Here is a 19,309-nt window from a genome sequence, read left to right as displayed (position 1 = left end):
GTGGATTGTTGTCGGGTCTAGGAGACGACACAGACGGAGGAGGGAAAGAAAGCAGAAGCGGGGCCGCAGATCCGGCGTTATGCTAAAGCTAAAAAACAACCATACAAGCCCTATACAGAACTTTTTTCTGCACTGAAGGAGCTGCTTTCAATCTCATTGTAGATGTGTATAGTGACAATAAAAGGCATTCTATTCTAGAAACAATTTCATACTGTACTCACCCTTTATTTTGACATCTTTGGGCTGCAGTAAGGGAGAAGATATTTCCACACAATGTCCATCTTTGTTTCGATTGCGATCGCTTACTTTTACTTTCTCTTCCTTCCTTAGCAATTATGTGTCTTGCTTGCATGGTCTTAATGAATTATATATACAGGTATAGGTAAATCACTGCAATGACTGAAATTACATCCACAGACACATGTATCTGGGCTCTGACTGACGCTACTAACGCTCTCAGCTGTTTGTTTACAATCGCGCAAGCGGATACATGTGACCGCATCCAGGTCGTAACGCAAGATGTTGATCGTAAATCAAAACAAAAAATTTCATTTTAAACTTCCCGATAATTTATTATAAATTTTATTAATAAAATCAACAACTAAAACACTTTTTTTAATTAATTCTTTATTTAATTTAAAGTAAGTTTAAAGTTACTTCTTCATCTGAAAGATGGCTCTGTGGTTTCATCATTATTTACTTCCGTATTCATCGGCAAAACCGGCATTGCGCTGGAAATCTTGAATCTGAAACGATACTCGTTGTATAAACCGACCCCCAAACTCCAAGCCAAAAATCTAGGACGAAATTCTCGGCTTATATAACGGGATTGACGGTACTTCATTTGTACTTGTATAATAGCACTTTCAAAGCTTCTTAATCTAAATCAGGATCATGGGGTGCCAGTCCACCCTGCCACCCACATATACCTACAATTCACACTCACACAGGCTCAGTCTCCAATCGACAGGTAACCTGCACAGCAATTCTCTGACGGTGAAGGCCAGCGCTAGCCCCCGCCACACCGTTGAGATCATAATAATACACGGTCCATTGGTTTCAGCACCTGTCTGCCTTGCTCATTTCATGTGTTAACCTTTGCTGCTTCATATCCTCTCCAGTCGCTCGCCTGTTACCACTTTTCATACCAGTCCCACTCTTTCATTATCCCGACTGCGGACCTTTGAAATGGACATTTCAATTGACTTTAAACCATCACTGATGATGTGCTGAGCTGCTTCTTTTTGTTTCGGCAGTGGTTAGACAACTGTAAGAAAACATTTGGAGAAAAAGATTGTGCCTGCAGATCTAACACAGAAACCCAGGTAAGAGTCCACACTTACTCTCTTGTTGGATCCATTGGGAATTGTTGTTTGAAACTCATGCTGTCACTGTAACATAGAAAATGAAAAACTCTTCTTCACAAAAATGATAGGATTTCCATTTCAAGCCCACAAATTGTTTGTGAAGTTCTTTTTAAGCATTCTAAAAAGTGCTATGAGAAGTCACGTTACCGGCTACTGTGGTCCGGGTGTCTGCTTTTGAGGACATGGACATCATCACTTTGTACTGTGTCAGCAGTGCACTTGACTTTGTAAGATTTTAGAGGGGCCCTGCATGTCTTTAAAATGTAATCACTGTATCCTCCCGCTAACCTCCAGTATTAAGGTCCCCCCGCATGTGAACTGCATGCCACTTTAATTAGTTCCAAACTTGGAAATATGCAAAATCAACTTTGTTCTTTCTTTCGCTTAACTTTTATCTGGAACATCTATGACATGGTGAAAATGTATTGAGCTCACTAATTCTCAATCTTCTTTCTTTGTGTTTTTTGTGACCTTCTCGTCCTCTTGCTTAGCAAATGGAAGTTCTAGCAGTAAGTGGTTCTTGAATTTTAGACTGTCTGATCATACAAGGCTGCAGTTTTGATCTCCATCCATGTTGCGTCCATTTCTGTGATGCAGTTGAGCCCGCCAGGCAGTTGTCCGGCTAATCTCTGTATGTTCTAATCCAGTAGCTCTGCCTGAACGTTGGTGTCATCCATGTCCTGCTACTAACATCACCTCTGCTTCCAAACCTGCTGCACTCAATTTTATATGGAAACTTGGGGGATTACTTTTTTTTGTTTGTTTTTAATTTAAGGCATAACGTTTACAGATTTGTTAGCTGCTGCATGAGATGATCGCCTCATGCAAGACCTTGTCTTCCATTTTTGTATCAGAAACCCAGCGATGAGAACTGGGCAAAGTGGGGACATTCATTGCTGCTTGTTCATGAAGCTGCATGTTTTTGTCTTGCTTTCATTCCATTGCCATTTATTTTTTTTTATTGGAGGGGCCACTTTGTACAGTCGTCAACACGATGGGCTTTCTCGTGTCTAATGCTGATTAACCTTGTCCAGGCCTTTTTCGTCTTTCCCTTTCATTCGTCAGCTTCAGTGTCTAGTGATGATTTGCTGTACTTCTTGTAGCAATTAACACGAATGTCTGTCTGTTTATTCTCCTTTTCAATGCACTAATTCAGCCTTTGAAGGATGTGACCGTGTCTTTTGTTTCATGTCTAGGAGCTCGAGTTGTGTCGGAGGCTCTACAAACTGCATTTCCAGCTGCTGCTACTTTTCCAGTCGTACTGTAAATTAATCAGCTGTGTCGACAGCATTAAGAGGGAGTCTGAGGTAAGAAAAGTTCACGTTGCAGACATCCAAAACAACGGGGCTTGTTTGTTGGTTTAAGTATGTGAAGTTTTATTTTTCACAACAAGAGAAATTAATGAAAATGAGAAAAGGATTTACATGAAGTAGAAGCGCACGTGGAGTTACTGCCAGACTAAGATTTAACGTAGGAGCAGTGAGGATATGTTGTTCTAACAAGCCACCACGTAGGAGCCGTAGGGCTCATGCCATCTACCGCCTCCTAACTTGGCCCTTCCCAGAACACCCCTACTGCCAACCTTTGCTCAGCTCCTTCCATGCAGCTCCACACACTCTCATCTGTCTTATGCCCTGACTGCACATTCATGTCACTGGCACCATCTCACTCCTCACTGGGGGTTAGAGGCCACACCATCTGCCTCACTGGAGAAGAATCATCTCCACTGCACCCTCATCTTCCTTACATGACTGTCCGTTTGCCCCAGTGCTTCTGCGGTTTGACATTTCTTTCCTCCAACTTCTACCCTCATTATAATCTGCATTTGAGCTCCTAAAGATATTTTTTTTTATGTTTTCTACGGGGCAAATTAAAATGTATTACTATGAAAACTCGGTAAATACAGTACACCTTAAATGACTAAGTATTCACGTATATCTTTACATTCTACGACAATGTACAGCACAATATGGACAACAGACGACTATTCTGCTTGAGGAGGTTGCACTGTGACAGCAGCACTCTGGAGGAGTGGGACGTGAATTAGCGCCTGCACCACTGTGTATTATGCCAACTCAGAGTTCACTACCTGATGTATTTCTGTATATACAGGGTGAGGCACAAAGGACGGACGTCTCTGAAATGGCTAGAACTCGCCACTAGGTGGAGTGACAGATGTGCGGTAGGTGGAGTTAGGTTCGCGAAATCTTAGCATTTTTTTTACTTTCTTTTTAGTTGAAGCCATGGAGCCGTGAACGATAGAACACCACGTTTTTGCGTAAAACTGTTTTGTCAAGAACAACCAATCTATTACCGAAGTTCAACGTGAGTGTCGTTGCCATTTCAATATCCACAGAAATAAATCTGTTCCCGCTCGTAACACTATCCTACGTTGGGTTAAAGCACTTCGTACACGAGGTACACTAATGAACAAAAGACCACCGGGGTCTACACGAACGGCACGTACCTCTGAAAATGTGGAAGCGACGACTAGCCCTGCTGCGCAGTCCAAGTCGATCTGCTCGGAAGCATTCTTCTGAACTTGGCCTCAGTAATCGCTCGGTAAGTATTTTGCATTTAGACCTGCATTTCCATCCCTACAAATTGTCAAATGCTATTTCAATATGAACTCAAATCTTTCAATAAATTTCATTGTAAGAAAAAAAACTTAATTTTGTGATTTTGTAAAAAAAAAAGTTCGTCCTTTCTGCCTCACCCTGTACAGTAATCCCTCCTCGATCATGGGGGTTGCGTTCCAGAACCCCCCGCGATAGGTGAAAATCCGCGAAGTATAAACCATATGTTTGTGTAGTTATTTTTATATATTTTAAGCCCTTATAAACTCTCCCACACTGTTAACATTATTAGAGCCCTCTAGACATGAAATAACACCCTTTAGTCAAAAGTTTAAACTGTGTCATGTCTCTGTCATGACAAGACAGAGATGACAGTTCTTTCTCACAATTAAAAGAATGCAAATAGATCTTCTTCTCTTCAGGAGCAGAGAATTTCAGAGAGAGAGAGAGAGAGAGCGCTCGCAAAGAAAAGCAAACAATCAAAAAATCAATACGTGTGCTTTTAAGTTTGCCGGCATTTTAGAGGAGCGCCAGTATCTTCTAAGCAAACAGCCTCTGTGCAAACAGCCCTCTGCTCACATCTCCTCCGTCAGGCGCAGAGAACGTCGGAGAGAGCGAGATTAAAGCAACAATCAAAAAATCAATACGTGTGCTTTTGGAAGCACCGCGATAAAGCGGCATTTCTTAGAGGTGCGTCCATATCCACTAGGCAAACAGCTTCTGTGCAAACAGCACCTCTGCTCACAGCCCCTCCGTCAGGCGCAGAGAATGTCAGAGAGGGTGAGAGAGAGGCAGAGACAAGCAAACAATCAAGCACAGCGCGGGAAGCATATCTTATAGCATTGAGGAGTTTTAGTTAATATGTAATACATGCTCTGATTGGGTAGCTTCTAAGCCATCCGCCAATAGCGTCCCTTGTATGAAATCAACAGGGCAAACAAACTGAGAAAGCGTGTAGCATAAATTAAAAGACCCACTGTCTGCAGAAATCCGCGAACCAGCGAAAAATCTGTGATATATATTTAGATATGCCTACATTAAAAATTCGCGATAGAGTGAAGCCGCGAAAGTTGAAGCGCGATATAGCGAGGGATTACTCTATATAGCATACTTCATGTGGACATTAAAAAAAATGTACAGGTAACATTTCATACAAAGTAAAACATTAATATCAGCACACATACACACCCGGAGTTCATTACGTCTCTTAGACTAAAATGTTTGTGTTGCTATTAAATTACATGAAAAAAAAGAATCCCTGGGGGACCCCACAGTCCATGGGAAGAGACAAATCCACCTTGACTTCTGCCAGTCCGTGTCAGGAAACTGCAGTCCACAGTCCTGGTCCATGCCAACTAATGAGGCTTCAGTTTTGGCTTATCAAACTCATCAATTTCGGTATGTTTACAAGCCTTAAGTTTTACTCCGTTGGCCATACTCTCTCTCAGGGGTGGAGGCGACTTGTTCTCAATCCTACTTTTTGTAAAAATTGATTGATTTGTATGGAATGATTGCTGTAAAATTAATAAAATTTCAAAAAAAAAAAAAAAGTTTTGACTAAAGTGCCAGCATCCATAGGCCATCTCTTGTATTGTTTGGTTCTTTTTATCTTCTATTGTTCTGCTAATCGTTATCCACAGGGAGCCACAACTTGCAGTCTAATTGTAAAATCAAGACATTTTCCTCCAGAGAACATTTAACTTGTTCATCACAGCATGGCAAGAAAGCGTACAGTAATGACACACATGCTACATTACTCACATTTGCACAGTACCAAGAAATCAGCAGTGACAACACACTCAAGTACTGCTGGTATCTCCCATTAAAACAATCAGGCCCACTTGATCTTTTATGTCACAGACCACCAAGCAGCCCCAGCATGCTGCTGTTTGTATCCATATCCTCTTACTGGGCATGCATGATGTGTTAAGTTCTTCCAGTTGTATCTGTCATCATTTCCCCATTGCTAGTCTGATCAACACTGTCTGCTTCTCCAGCTTCCCAGTCTTCACCGGTGGTTTGGCTCTGAAGTGGGCAATAGAAAGCCAAACTAGTTGGTCACTTCAGCGCAGTTATCATTTCTCAGCCACTGGAAACCCAGCAAAGGAAGAAGAAGAGGAGGAGCTGTCTGCAAATAAATGTGGGTTCACAAAATGGATAGACAGATGGCTTGTTGATGCTGACATACTGCCTTGGCCTTGGTGCAACCTCTTGTAAATAAGAACACTGTGAATTGCATCCTGGCTTATACAGTAAATACTAGCCCTCATCTTCTGTTGACTGTTGGACCATTCCGATCCTTAGAACCTCTTCTAGTGTTACTTGTCACATGTTCAAATAGCAATAAAGCCATTTGTCAGGGTTTGGCTGGAGTTCCCTTGTCTACAAAGTGGACAGTTACACACAGTGAAATGTCACACGCCTCTGCTGTGCCTTGGTCGTCACCAGCTGACCTTCTTGAAGAAGATGACTTTTGCCTCACTTAGTGTACCCTTTGCTTATCTAGACATTTTAGCTTTTTGTCTAAAGAAAATCGGGTTGGATTAGGTGGAGTTAAGCCTGTGACACGTGAGTTCTAGTTGGAGCAGTTGGTGTCAAAATTGAACTGAAGTTGACAGACGTGTTGCCAGATTACACGACCGTGTGACAGTTCTTCTGCACGGTTTCACAATTTTAAAGTGCTACCACCTCGCCCCTTTCTGTGACAGCCAACAGTGTGCTAGCAATACAACAGGCATGGCAAATCCAGCTGCAGTCTTGGCCCCCTTTTCATTCTGTTGTGGTGCCTAAAACCCATGTCATCAGACAGATGGTAGCGTTGTTATTTGCATTGCACCTCAGAGAGAGCACTCATTGGTCGTCGGCTCTCACATGCACAGTGCCCACCCCTACTGCTGGATTTCTTCAGGGAGAGTTGCATGTAGAAGAAAATACGACAGCAGATTCAACAAAAGACAAAGTGTCATGATAGGTTTGTCTTTCCTTCTGTGCTTACTTGCACATTTGCTCCGTAAGTGAGATCAAAGGTCAGCCGTCGGCGATTGTTCCCACATATTTGTAGCACTTGACCAGCTTGTCTGCCCTTTAGCTGTTTAAAAGAAAGTTCAGACCACTGAACAACAGAAGGCTGTTCTTCATATCGAGATTCAAAGTGACCAAATCAGCACATTTCCAGTGTGCCCGTCCTTCTGTGAAATCCTGCAGTCCTTTTTATGCAACAATCTGTAAATGTTGATGTAGAATACGAGTTGCAAGTCTTATTTGACCTTCTTCCCCAGTGATCATTTAGGCTAAACATACACATTTAATCACCTCAGTAAAAACTGCAGCCTCTCATGGATTATTAATGGCAGCTTGTCTGTGCAGAGGTGGTGTTGAGCAGTGTGGCCACATAACCTGAAGAGCCAAGAAAAGGGACCAGCACAAGCAGCATTAGACGATGCAAGGGTGAGAAAGAAGTAAATGCCTCTATGGCAGATCCAGCATTACTTTGCTTTACTATTCGTCGTCATGCTCATCGTCCTTTCCCTGTGCAGATCAGACTAGCGAACAGTTGCAATCGGTTTAAATGATTTCAGAAAAGTGGATTTCCCCATTCTGTTGAGGTTTCCATCATGGCACATGTAAAGGTAACATTTAATTTCCTGTTTCTTTAGGTCATTAACATGTCAGAGGAGCTGGGCGAACTTGAAGCCTGCCTGAAAGAGGCTGAAGCCATGGCAGAGAACGAGGATGAGGAGCTGGCAGTTCCAGAGGCCGCCCAGACCAACATCGAGACGGCCATTCATTGTGTCATTGAGGCTCTGAGAAACAAGGAGTTTGCAGCTGCACTGGCACAAGTCAAGGCATTCAGGTGATTGGCAGGCCACCTATGGTCCTAACACTAAATTCAGAGGGCAGTTTATTGACCTGTGGGATCACTGAGGCATTTATTATGGAGTGGCCACCTATAATGGATGGCTCTGTTAGAGGCACAGTGGTCAAGTCTAAAGAGTGCCTCAAGGGTGGCTGCTAGTGGGCACCAGACCACAGTACATGGTTATCGCTTTGGAAAAGTACAAGTGCACAGCTGTAGTTTATTTAGTTCAGTATACGCCAAAGTGTGAGGATGAATATTTCAAGAGTAAAATGTTCTCTCTTTTTTCTGTTCTCCATTTCAGATCCATATGGCCAAATGACATCTTTGGCAATGCCAGCGACAATGCAGTTCAGACACTTCTGAACAATTACTTTCGCCATCAAACACTGGGTCACACTGGCATTTTTGCTATAGTGGGTTGTAACAGAGACCTCTCCGAGGCCAGCGCCAAGCTGATGGAGCTCAACCTGGAGATCCGCGAGTCACTCCGCACAGTGCAGTCCTGCCAGCTCTTCACACAGGCCAAGCACTCAGGCTCACCTGTCATCAGCACTGGATTGTAAGGAGGACATAAAGGACGACAAACGAGGAGCTGGGTGCCTGATGACCTGACACCAACTTCTCTCTGCAAACCCTTGTGCTCCCCAGATTCTGCCGAGGAGGTAAAACCCGATACCTTGTGCAGTATAAAGTATGCAACCATTTAATCCTGCTAAACGCACCTCAGACATTCTGGAAGGGACATACATGCAAGCTCAACTGCAATAATATCGCAAAGCAAAAGCGCAAAAACTGAGGGCAGGGGGATTAATGGGAAAAAAAGCAACCCTTCCAGATGATCAGCAGGGCTTCCAAGCTTTGCCTGCACTCGCACTGTCCATATAGCATGAAGTCCTAGGGGGGCCTGCCTGCCAACTCCCCCCCAAGGACGGATGAACAGCCAGGATTGACGATTTCAAACATCTCATGGCGTGGGCTTTCAGAAAGGTGCAAGTGGAAGATGCGACTGTCATGATGTCTTCATTTATTATAAGGCTTCAGAGCATGCTTCAAAACAGCACTGCAAGAATTTTTTTTTTTTTTTTGGGGAAAAACAAACCTATTTTTATTACAGCTAACATCCTTAAACTGTGTAAATGTTAGAGTATTTAACATAAAATTTTACTGGGCTTTCCCAGGGATGTAAAGAAAATAATATATCTCTAACTTTATTGGGCTGCTGCCCAGTGGCCTTGGCCATCTTGGGCCAGCCTCTGTGATGAACACCAATCTTAACTAACCAAAAACATAGGCGCCTGTAGAAACTGTACATCAGCAATTTTCAGTATGACAAGGCAGTAACTTATTTTATTCTGTAAATATTTTAGAAATGTATAGTGTAAAACCAGTATTTTTCTTGTATATTTGTTCAATGCACTGTTAATGCATAATATGTTTGTAAAGTTAATGCAAAAAAACCCACCCCAGAGTGAGTTCATAAACTACCATATTGCTCATTACGGCGAGTCGTGAAGGTTCTGTTTAAGAAGTAACGCTGCCAGGTTCTTCAAGGAGCACATTTTCTTGTGCTCACCCATGGGTTCCAGTGGTGGTCTTTAACCCATTGTGATGTCTGTCAGGTATTCACTTCAGGTTTAGTTTTTTTTTCTTGGAAGTTTGAATTTAGCATCCTCATAGCCAAGTTCCAGCAGGCTCCATCTTGGTCTGTCATATGGTCCAGGGTAACATCCATATGACACAGGCCTGGCTTAAACCAGGGCAGAGATAATGTGGTGCCCATAACAAATGATGGCAGCACAAAGCATGCCCCCCCCTTAACAGACTGCAGTGGCACAGGGAATCTTGAGTTATTGGCATCCTTGGCAAAGGATCAGGGGCATAAAAGAATGGGCCAGTTTAAGGGCTCCGGAGAAAAGTATTGAAAGTAACCGGCCCCTCACCCTCGCAGGAAGTCTGGATTCAGAAGAAAGACCCGGAACATACATGTCCACATTTCCAAGCTTGTATCTTTAATGGTGTTGGAATTCCCTGGAGCAGAAGTTGCATGCATGGATGACAACCACAGCATATAGCTGAGCAGAACTTAAGGATGACTTAAGTGACTCAACGAATATGTCAGAAGACCCCTGGCTCGTATGGTCCAAATGCATTCACTTTGTATCAAGTTAAATACTGCCAGCTGATACAGCTCTTCTCTTCATCTTCATTTGTGTGTTTGGTAGTATCATCTGGGGCTCCAGAAATTCACCACAATGATCAGACCTCTCTGCCAGAGGACATGGTCTGCTCATCCATTTTTAATATCCTTTGAAAACAACCATTTAAACAACCTAGCAAAGTAAGGATAACCTACAGCACAGAGAACTGAAACACACAAAGGTGGTCCCTCAGCTCACCCAGTACTGCTGCCCACCTTGGACTTCATCATTATACATTACTGCTGCGTGAAGAGTCCCAAGCACAGAAATGGCACCTTGAGCCAGTGATACAGGAGCAGCACAGCCATGAGCCCACTTGCTTAAGTGAGCATTCAATAAGCAGATGGCCTAGTAAAGGCAAATCCCTTCCTCTCAAGGATGGATCACATCATTTAAAGAATACAAATAAAATGACAGGCTGAGGGTGAGATGGGGAGTTCAGCAGCTGCAGGCACACTCCAGGGCAACCTTCTACTTGACCACAGATCTTACACCCTGCTGCTGTGTTACATGACTAATATGGCAGTTCAGTGGCTTCTGCATCAGTAATGGTTCTGTTTTATTTTAAAACTGACTTTATGTAACAGTGGCCACTTCTTCTCATGAATATTAATGAGTTCCCTTCAGCAGATATTCATGAGTTTTCAGAACAGGGGCCTCATGTATAACGCCGTGCGTAGAATTCTCACTATAACATGGCGTAAGTACAAAAGCCAAAATGTGCTTACGCACAGAAAAATCCAGATGCAGGAATCTGTGCGTACTCCAACTTCCACGTTCTTCTGCTACATAAATCCCGGTCAGCGTAAAAACTAACGCTCATGCACACGCTTTATGTGACGCCCCAACTCCTCCCAGAATTACGCCTCTTTGAATATGCAAATCAATATAAAATCGCCCTTAAGCGCAGCCTTCTGGGAAAAGCATGGGGTAAAATATAAGAATTTCAGTGAATACCAAGTGGAGGCAAAGGAAAAACATACTATTTGTTTAATTAAACCGTGGTATAATCAACGGAAGGAAGTTGATCGAGTGACATAGCGTGTTGGAGAAACTTGAAAGCTCACGTTCACAAAATCACACAGTGCCGGAAATAAAAAAGAGGTCACATATCAAAGTCGCCGTGAAAAGGTGAGTTGTAAGCCCATATGTGTCATATGAAAGCTTATTAGGGTACAGAGAAAAAAGGCACAAGCACGAAATGTCAACTTCAATCTCGACATTTCCACTTCAATCACGTAGTTTATTTTGTCATTAAAGTAGAACATCATAAACTTCATCTTAAAATCGTTTAAATTAACCATTTTCTCAAATCACAACGTAATTAAAGTAGTACGTTAAATGCTTTGTTTTGTATGTGATCTTCTATGTGCCCGTGTGTGTGAATCACTACTTGCTTCTTAAACCGGCTCTCTTCCTCCAACTGCACACAGAGTCCATTACATTCGTGATATTACAGCTCTCTGAATAACTAAAATACTGAGATGTATACGTGATGTCATTTTATGATGATAGTTAAAGTATGTTATTAAACGTGTTTCACTTCGATGAAATAATTTATTGCAGCAGTACTCAGTGGCAGCTCTATGTCTAATAGAGAAAGTCCAATGTCAATATGGTATCTTATGCACGGCGGCTGGCCACGTCTGTTGCGGACACTGCATAGCCTTCTTGCGCTCATGACACAAGCGTTTAACTTTTGTCCAAATTTGCCGCTGCGTTTTTAGCTGTGTCGTTAATTTTATTTCTGTTTTATATTCAATATATATTGGCATGGCCGACCCCTGCAGTCTTTGCTTTTCTTTCCCCAAGTAACCGATCGCCACACAATCAGCTCTGTAATAGATGTTAAGCCATCTGTAAGCTTAGAGTGCCGATTCTTCAAAACGTTTAAGGAACATTGAAATATCTTTGTAGTACATATTTAATTATTCTACCCTTCACGCCAGTCCCAGTGAAGAATATAGATTATTTAAATGAAGTTAAAGTTTTATCTGTATAATAACATATTTTGCTGCATTTCATCTTAAAAATGATATCGTCATCATATGTAAATACACGCTTTATAAAGTGGCGCAGGCTGTGTAATATTATAGCTGTAGTGCAAGTTTACAGTGGGGTGATTGCTCCTTGTAGAACTGTTTGTACTTATAAGTACAATTGATTGAGTGCGTTAAAAGTTCTTAAGATGAAACTGTTTCTGAACCGCGAGGTCCGTACAAGAAAGGCTTTAAAATGTTTTGCAGTGGCTGAGACAGCGTGTGCTTGAAGCTGTATACCGATAATTCCCTTTCCGATCAACTGCTGCTGTGATTCACACTCAGATACAGTGATATAAATACTCTGAGTGGTGCAGTGAGAGTAATATGGAAAAAGATAATCCGCTGTGGCAACTCCTAACAGGAGGAGCTGAAAGAAGAAGAAGAAGGTGCAGTGAGAGTAACAACGCTAAAGCAGTTATGGTATTTGGAATACAGTAATCCCTCGCAATATCGCGCTTTGACTTTTGCGGTTTCGCTCTATCGCGGATTTTATATGAAAGCATAACTAAATATATAACGCGGATTTTTCACGGGTTCTGCGGACAATGTGTCTTTACTTCCTGTACATGCTTCCTCAGTTGGTTTGCCCAGTTGATTTCATACAAGGGACGCTATTGGCGGATGACTGAGAAGCTAACCAATCAGAGCGCGCAGTTAAGTTCCTGCTTGCTGAATGCAGTGTTAACCAGGAAGTCTCGTCTCACTGATTCAGCATCAACGTGTTTCGCTGTGTAAAGAGTTGTGCTCTTTTGTGTTTATCTTTGTGCATAGTCAAGCCCTTCATTATGGCTCCAAAACGATCTGCTACTGCTTCAGGGGCCGTGCCCAAGCAAAACGGAAGATGTTAACGATTGCGAAAAGGTAAGCGTTTTGGATTTGTTGAAGGCTACGATTCTTTTATTTAAAAAGTAGGAAAGGAATATAAGATCTACGGCCGCAGTGTCCTTTTAACCAGGGTGCAAAACGAGTTGTAAGTGGATGTAATAAGGCAGTAGTCTGGATGGAATCTGCTTTAGGGATTTGGATTGAAGACTGCCAGAAGAAGAACAACGGCAGTGCTACACAATCGCCTGAAATGGCTCCTTTAAGGGCTGTAACGCTCTCCTTTGTTGTGCAGTAAAATAAAACTCATTGTTATCGGACAAGTCATCGTGTCATTGTTGGTGAGTAACAATAATTAATTTTCTACTTACAGTACTTAGTACATGTACGTACGTTTAGTGTCACTGTACACACACATTTACTGTATACTATTTTTGTTGCATTGTACGTATTTATTGCTGGTGGCCTGTCTATCGTAATGGCTGTAACATGTGATATCGGAGACACTCAATGCCTTTAAAATAATATTTAGGTTTTACTGTATATAAACAGTGTGTTTATATACATCATTTCAATGAATCTTACCTAATATCTAAGAGAATACAAAGGGATTATGCTGTATAACTCTGCGGGGAATATTTATAAACAGTGTGGGAGAGTTTATAAGGGCTTAAAATATATAAAAATAACCATAGAAACATATGGTTTCTACTTCACGGATTTTCACCTATCGCAGGGGGGTCTGGAACGCAACCCCCGCGATCGAGGAGGGATTACTGTACTATGGCTATTCCCTGGACCATTATATTGTTACAAGTTAATTACAATCAGATGCATTACGCTAACAAACAATATGCGGTTAGTTTCAGTGTATTTATAAAGCCGCGTCATGAAAATAAGGTGTAACCACACAGGAACAGTAGCACTGCTTTGACGCTGGGTGCCACCAGTCTGCAAAACCGAGCAGAGAACTTGCGTACGACAAGACATGAGGTACCGTGGAAAAGTGCGTGGCTTTACGCCAAGTGTAGGTTTTATACATCACGATTTGAACGTGGAAAAGTTCTTACGCCAACATTTGGCGTACGCACCGTTTATACATGAGGCCCCAGGGGCCTCATGTATAACGCCGTACGTAGAACTCGCACTATAACATGGCGTAAGCACAAAAGCCAAAATGTGCTTACGCACAGAAAAATCCAGATGCAGGAATCTGTGCGTACTCCAACTTCCACGTTCTTCCGCTACATAAATCCCGATCAGCGTGAAAACTAATGCTCGTGCACGCGCTTTATGTAACGCCCAACTCCTCCCAGAATTACGCCTCTTTGAATATGCAAAATAATATAAATCGCCCTTAAGCGCAGCCTTCTGTGAAAAGACAATGGGAAAAGCACGGGGGAAATATAAGAATTTCAGCGAATACCAAGTGGAGGCAAAGGAAAAACATACTATTTGTTCAAATAAGCCGTGGTATAATCAACAAAATGAAGTTGATCGAGTGACATAGCGTGTTGGAGAAACTTGAAAGCTCACGTTCACAAAAATCGCACGGTGCCGCTGTCTGAGTGTCATATGAAAGCTTATTAGGGTACAGAGAAAAAAAAGGCATACAGTGGGGGAAAAAGCACGAAATGTCAACTTCAATCTCGACATTTCCACTTTAACTCTTTCAGGGCTGATGTCGACTTTTGTCATAAGGAGGAGTTGCCGATGGTAATCGACTGTAAACTGAGACAAAACCAACTGTTGTTTTAGTTGGACTCTCGTTGCTAGAAGGAAACTTAGCTTCATTGGTTTGACCGAGATTTCCTGCGCTCGAGTGAGTAGTAAGGTGCAAACAACATCAAAAATGGCACTGACGTAATGACGAGAGAGCAAAGCGAATGCGTAAAGCAAAATACTCTATGGACGAAGTTTTGTCTATTCTCTTCTATTCGCTTCCAACTCCAGCTGACTGGTCCCCAGCTAATTGTGGTGCTGAACAGGTTCATGTAGCTGACATGCCTACGGCAATGTTCGCCAGGAGGACTGCCACTTAACAATGATAAGAGGTAGAAACCAGATTGCAATGCACAGCGACCAGTGAAGACAGCCTGGCAGCAAGCTTGCCACACATTCTTGGCAAATTGGCAGCCACAGCCTGCAGCAACAGACGTTTTATGTTGATTTCTAAGTGAAACCATTGCTTTTCAGAAACTATGTTTTTTGGAAAAAATATTCAGCCCTCAAAGAGTTAATAACGTAGTTTATTTTGTCATTAAAGTAGATCATCATAAACTTCATCTTAAAATCGTTTGACCAAATTTCTCAAATCACATCGTAATTAGAGAAATTTGGTCAAAGTAGCACATTAAATGCTTTGTTTTGTATATGATCTATGTGCTCTGTGTGTGTGAATCACTACTTGTTTCTTAAACCGGCTCTCTTCCTCCAACTGGACACAGAATCCATTACATTCGTGATATTACAGCTCTCTGAATAACTAAAATACTGAGATGTATACGTGATGTCATTTTCATGATGATAAGAGTTAAAGCAAGTTATTAAACAGGAGTTTCACTTCGATTAAATTTATTGCAGCAGTACTCAGGGGCGGCTCTAGGCTTGTGGTGACACTGGGCAGAGGAAGAATCGGTGGCTCCTTCGCCCGCCAATGTCATGCACGGTGGATGGCCAGGTCCGTTGCGGACACTGCATAGCAGCCTCGTGCTCATGACACAAGCATTTAACTTTTGCCGAAATTTGTTGCTGCGTTTTTTGCTGTGTTGTTGTTTTCTCTTTCTGTTTTATATTCAATATATATTGGCGTAGCCGTCACTGCAGTCAGTGCTTTTATTTCCCCAAGTAACCGATCGCCACACAATCAGCTCTGTAATAGATGTTAAGCCATCTGTAAGCTTAGCGCCGATTCTTCAAAACATTTAAAGAACATTGAAATATCTTCGTAGTACATGTTTAATTATTCTATCCTTAACGACACTCCCAGTGAAGAATATAGATTTAAATGAAGTTAAAGTTTTCTGTATAATTTAATAAACATATTTTGCTGCATTTCACCTTAAAAATGATATTGTCATCATATGTAAATACGCGCTTTATAAAGTGGCTCAGGTTGTGCAAAATTATAACTGTAGTGCAAGTTTACAGTGGGATGATTGTACTTAAGTACAAACATTTCTAAAAGGAGCAATTGATTGGCTGCATTTAAAGTTCTTGGGATTAAACTGTTTATGAACCGCGAGGTCTGTACAGGAAAGGCTTTAAAACGTTTTGCTGTGGCTGAGGTAGCGTGTCCTTAAAGCTGTATACCGATAATTCTCTTTCTGATCAGCTGCTGCTGTGATTCACACTCCGATACAGTGATATAAATACTCCGAGTGGTGCAGTGAGAGTAATATGGAAAAAGATGATCCGCTGTGGCAACTCCTAACGGGAGCAGCTGAAAGAAAGTGCAGTGAGAGTAACAACACTAAAGCAGTTATGGTATTTGGAATACTATGGCGGTTCCCTGGACCATTATATTGTTACAAGTTAGTTACAATCAGATGCATTACGCTAACAACATGCGGTTAGTTTCTGTGTATTTATAAAGCCGCGTCATGAAAATAATGAGTAATCACACAAGTACCATTGCTTTGACGCTGGGTGCCGCCAGTCTGCAAAACCGAGCAGAGAACTTGCGTACGACAAGGCATGAGGTACCGTGGAAAAGTGCGTGGCTTTACGCCAAGTGTAGGTTTTATACGTGGAAAAGTTCTTACGCAACATTTCTGTGCGTACGCACCGTTTATACATGAGGCCCCAGGTGATTTTACCCACTAAAAATGGCAGCAGTGAGCAATAGGGGGCTTAAAATTGTGCCTGATGTGAAAAGCTACAGTTACTCCCCATGTTTGACTCCTGGCTAGCGCTCAGTGACCCATGTTACAAAGTCAGGGGCAACAGTAAGGTGGTAAAAGGCTGGAATGGGCACAAAGGTTTTACAATCTGCTATGATCAGTCCAGCAGGGTACTGGGCTTTTTCTAAAAGCACGATTTGGGTAGAGAAATCTCAAACTTTGCTTTCTAGCACAGCAGAGAACTAACTACACAATACATAGCAGTGAGTAGGAGAGAGATGAAGCTTTAGCTGAGCCATCTTCACCCATCTCTTTTTTAGCAGATTATCTGACATCAGTTTTATTGTTCTAGAGAATGTGTAACTAGATCATCCTCCTCCTCTCACTTGTGCTACTGTGACAGATCTCATTTTAAACCCTTACCTCCATCTTTCACTCACACAAAACTGGCTGAAGTAGCTCTCACACAATTGGAGATGGAGGTTGCCATTAAGTCAACCTCATGGGCCATATGACAGTAGTGCAGGGGGGCAGTATGGCAGACGGCTTGTAAAGCTGAACCACTCAAAATGAAGACTATGAAAAATTTCATCCATACCACCCCCACAAAAAAAAAAAAAAGTGTTTAAAGCGCTGAGGTAAAGCTCGTGAAAATTCTGCCGGCATATTATAGTTGACAGAACCAGTACCAAGGCTTTTCAGCAATTATGAGAAACAAGGTCGTGATTTGGATGAAAACTCAAAACTTCACACCAAAGTTTAACATGTTTAGGTTTGGTCACTGTGAAATTTGGGGGGTGAGAACCAACACACAAAAAAACCCACAGCCACAGACTGTCCTGAATGTAGAGGGAATGGTATTTGCAGAACAGGCTACTTATAATTTCAGTTTGGAGTTATAATGGAGGACACATTACCCTACAAGTACTGGGTGCACATGCTTGCCATTTTCAATGCAAAGCGGACTGTATTTTGAAAGTTTCACCATTGAAGTAGCAGCTTCCATGCCTTAACCAGGACTCGACAAATCCCCTCATTTAGCATTGGGCTAAACTATTTGCAAAACTGCAGTACAGTAAATACAAAGCAGTTTACATTGTAGTGCAAACAAGGAGCTACTGCTGCAATTATAGTAATAATTCCAAACCCCAAAAAAGAAAAAAAAAACCAGCGTGACAAACTTTAGCTGGATGGGGCAGTAATGACAAATGTTTCTAATAAACCCAAGTATTTGCTTTCTAGAGTTAAGATTATACAAATGTGGCAATGGCAGGTCCATGGGCCAGTAACCACAAGATGTTTGCAGATTTATTTATCAAACACTCTTCTCAAGACGGGCCCTGGGCTGGAAGCATTGATAAATGAAAATTGTTACAGAGATGATCACAGTCCCACCCGAATACTTTTCCAGTGACACTGGCATGGCTGCATTTACATAATCTTAACAAGTCAGACCATCCGCATATGTCCAGGTTAAGCAATCATGCAGCGCGACATCCCAAGTAACTCAGTCATAGCAGTCTGCCCTTCACCCAGAGGGTATCAAACCGGTTAAAGTGAATTCAAGAGCTGTAAGCAATAAGCTGAAAGACTACCAATGGGATTGATATGAAAGAACTGGCCACTGGCCCACAGCGACAGGAGAGGCTCATCTGGCTGATGTCTCATTGTTACAAATGACAGAATGTCAAAGGAGACTGCACAGGACTCTGCCAGTCCTGGCTTGCGCCCAAAAAGCAGAGTGACTGTGTAATGCTGAAGCATTTAAACTGCTGCTTCTACGCTAGGTTCCAGTGAAATATACAAGGTTCAGGCCCAGTTATGGGGAACTGTTTCAATTCTTCCTACTCTGAATTCATAAGTTAGAGTTTTCTTGGAACACAAGATCCATTGCCATTTCATTTCAGGAGTAAACACTGCAAGCACCCAATAGCTGTAGAAACTGCTCCTATTTATTAGTGAGGAACAGATTCATCTTACCCCTATATGGTCAATGCTCTGTTACAATTCACTCCATCTTGCAAACACTTTCTTCTGCTGATATTAAAGGCTGACCAGAACTGGGGTGTTCCCTGCCACATCAATTCTGAAGTTGAAGAATTCCAAGCGCATACTGTTAAGAAAATAGATAAAGGCACAGGCTGATTTGGTGGCTTTCAGTACTCATGATAATTTGGTTCTGACATAAGAAACCTGTGCTATAATCCAGAAGTGTACTAAAAATGTGAGTTACAAGAGCCAAGTTTTAGCCCCTTAAAACCACAGCATAGAATCATCCTTTGCCAGTTCAAGCTCATGTTTTTAGCTCTTCTACATCTGAATGATAAAAGTCTATCAATTCGAGGCCTTCAAATTAAAATTCTCACTGTAGTTTCCTCATGCCTTGATGCTACAAATGCACTACCCCATCCCTGGTGAATTTCAGACTGCCCTCTATGGAAAGAGTAAATGGGGCTGGGCAATATGGACTCCAATCGATAGTGTAGTTTATTCAAAAAATTGCAATATTTGCTACATTTTGATGTGTAGAGACACCGTAGATTGAAGATCTGCACCATAGCTCCCATGAACCCAGTAAATTTATTAATATGAAATTTTAGCAA

At 42.0% G+C, this 19,309-nt stretch overlaps 1 protein-coding gene across 1 annotated transcript in view; it reads left to right on the top strand.

Annotated features, from left to right (window-relative positions):
• The window catches only part of fryl (furry homolog, like), a 355,547-nt gene extending 346,288 nt beyond the window's left edge, over window positions 1-9,259 (top strand). The window contains 5 exon segments of the mRNA XM_039751183.1: window positions 1,257-1,325; window positions 1,859-1,876; window positions 2,564-2,674; window positions 7,600-7,796; window positions 8,104-9,259. Coding sequence (XP_039607117.1) covers window positions 1,257-1,325; window positions 1,859-1,876; window positions 2,564-2,674; window positions 7,600-7,796; window positions 8,104-8,365 — 657 coding nt within the window. The 3' untranslated portion in view covers window positions 8,366-9,259.
• Window positions 9,260-19,309: the final 10,050 nt, after the last annotated feature.

This window comes from Polypterus senegalus, chromosome 4 (genome assembly GCF_016835505.1).
Source record: "Polypterus senegalus isolate Bchr_013 chromosome 4, ASM1683550v1, whole genome shotgun sequence".
In the NCBI taxonomy this organism is placed as follows: Eukaryota; Metazoa; Chordata; class Cladistia; order Polypteriformes; family Polypteridae; genus Polypterus; species Polypterus senegalus.
Note: the sequence above shows the minus strand (reverse complement) of the source record. Positions and strands in the feature narration are given on the sequence as shown.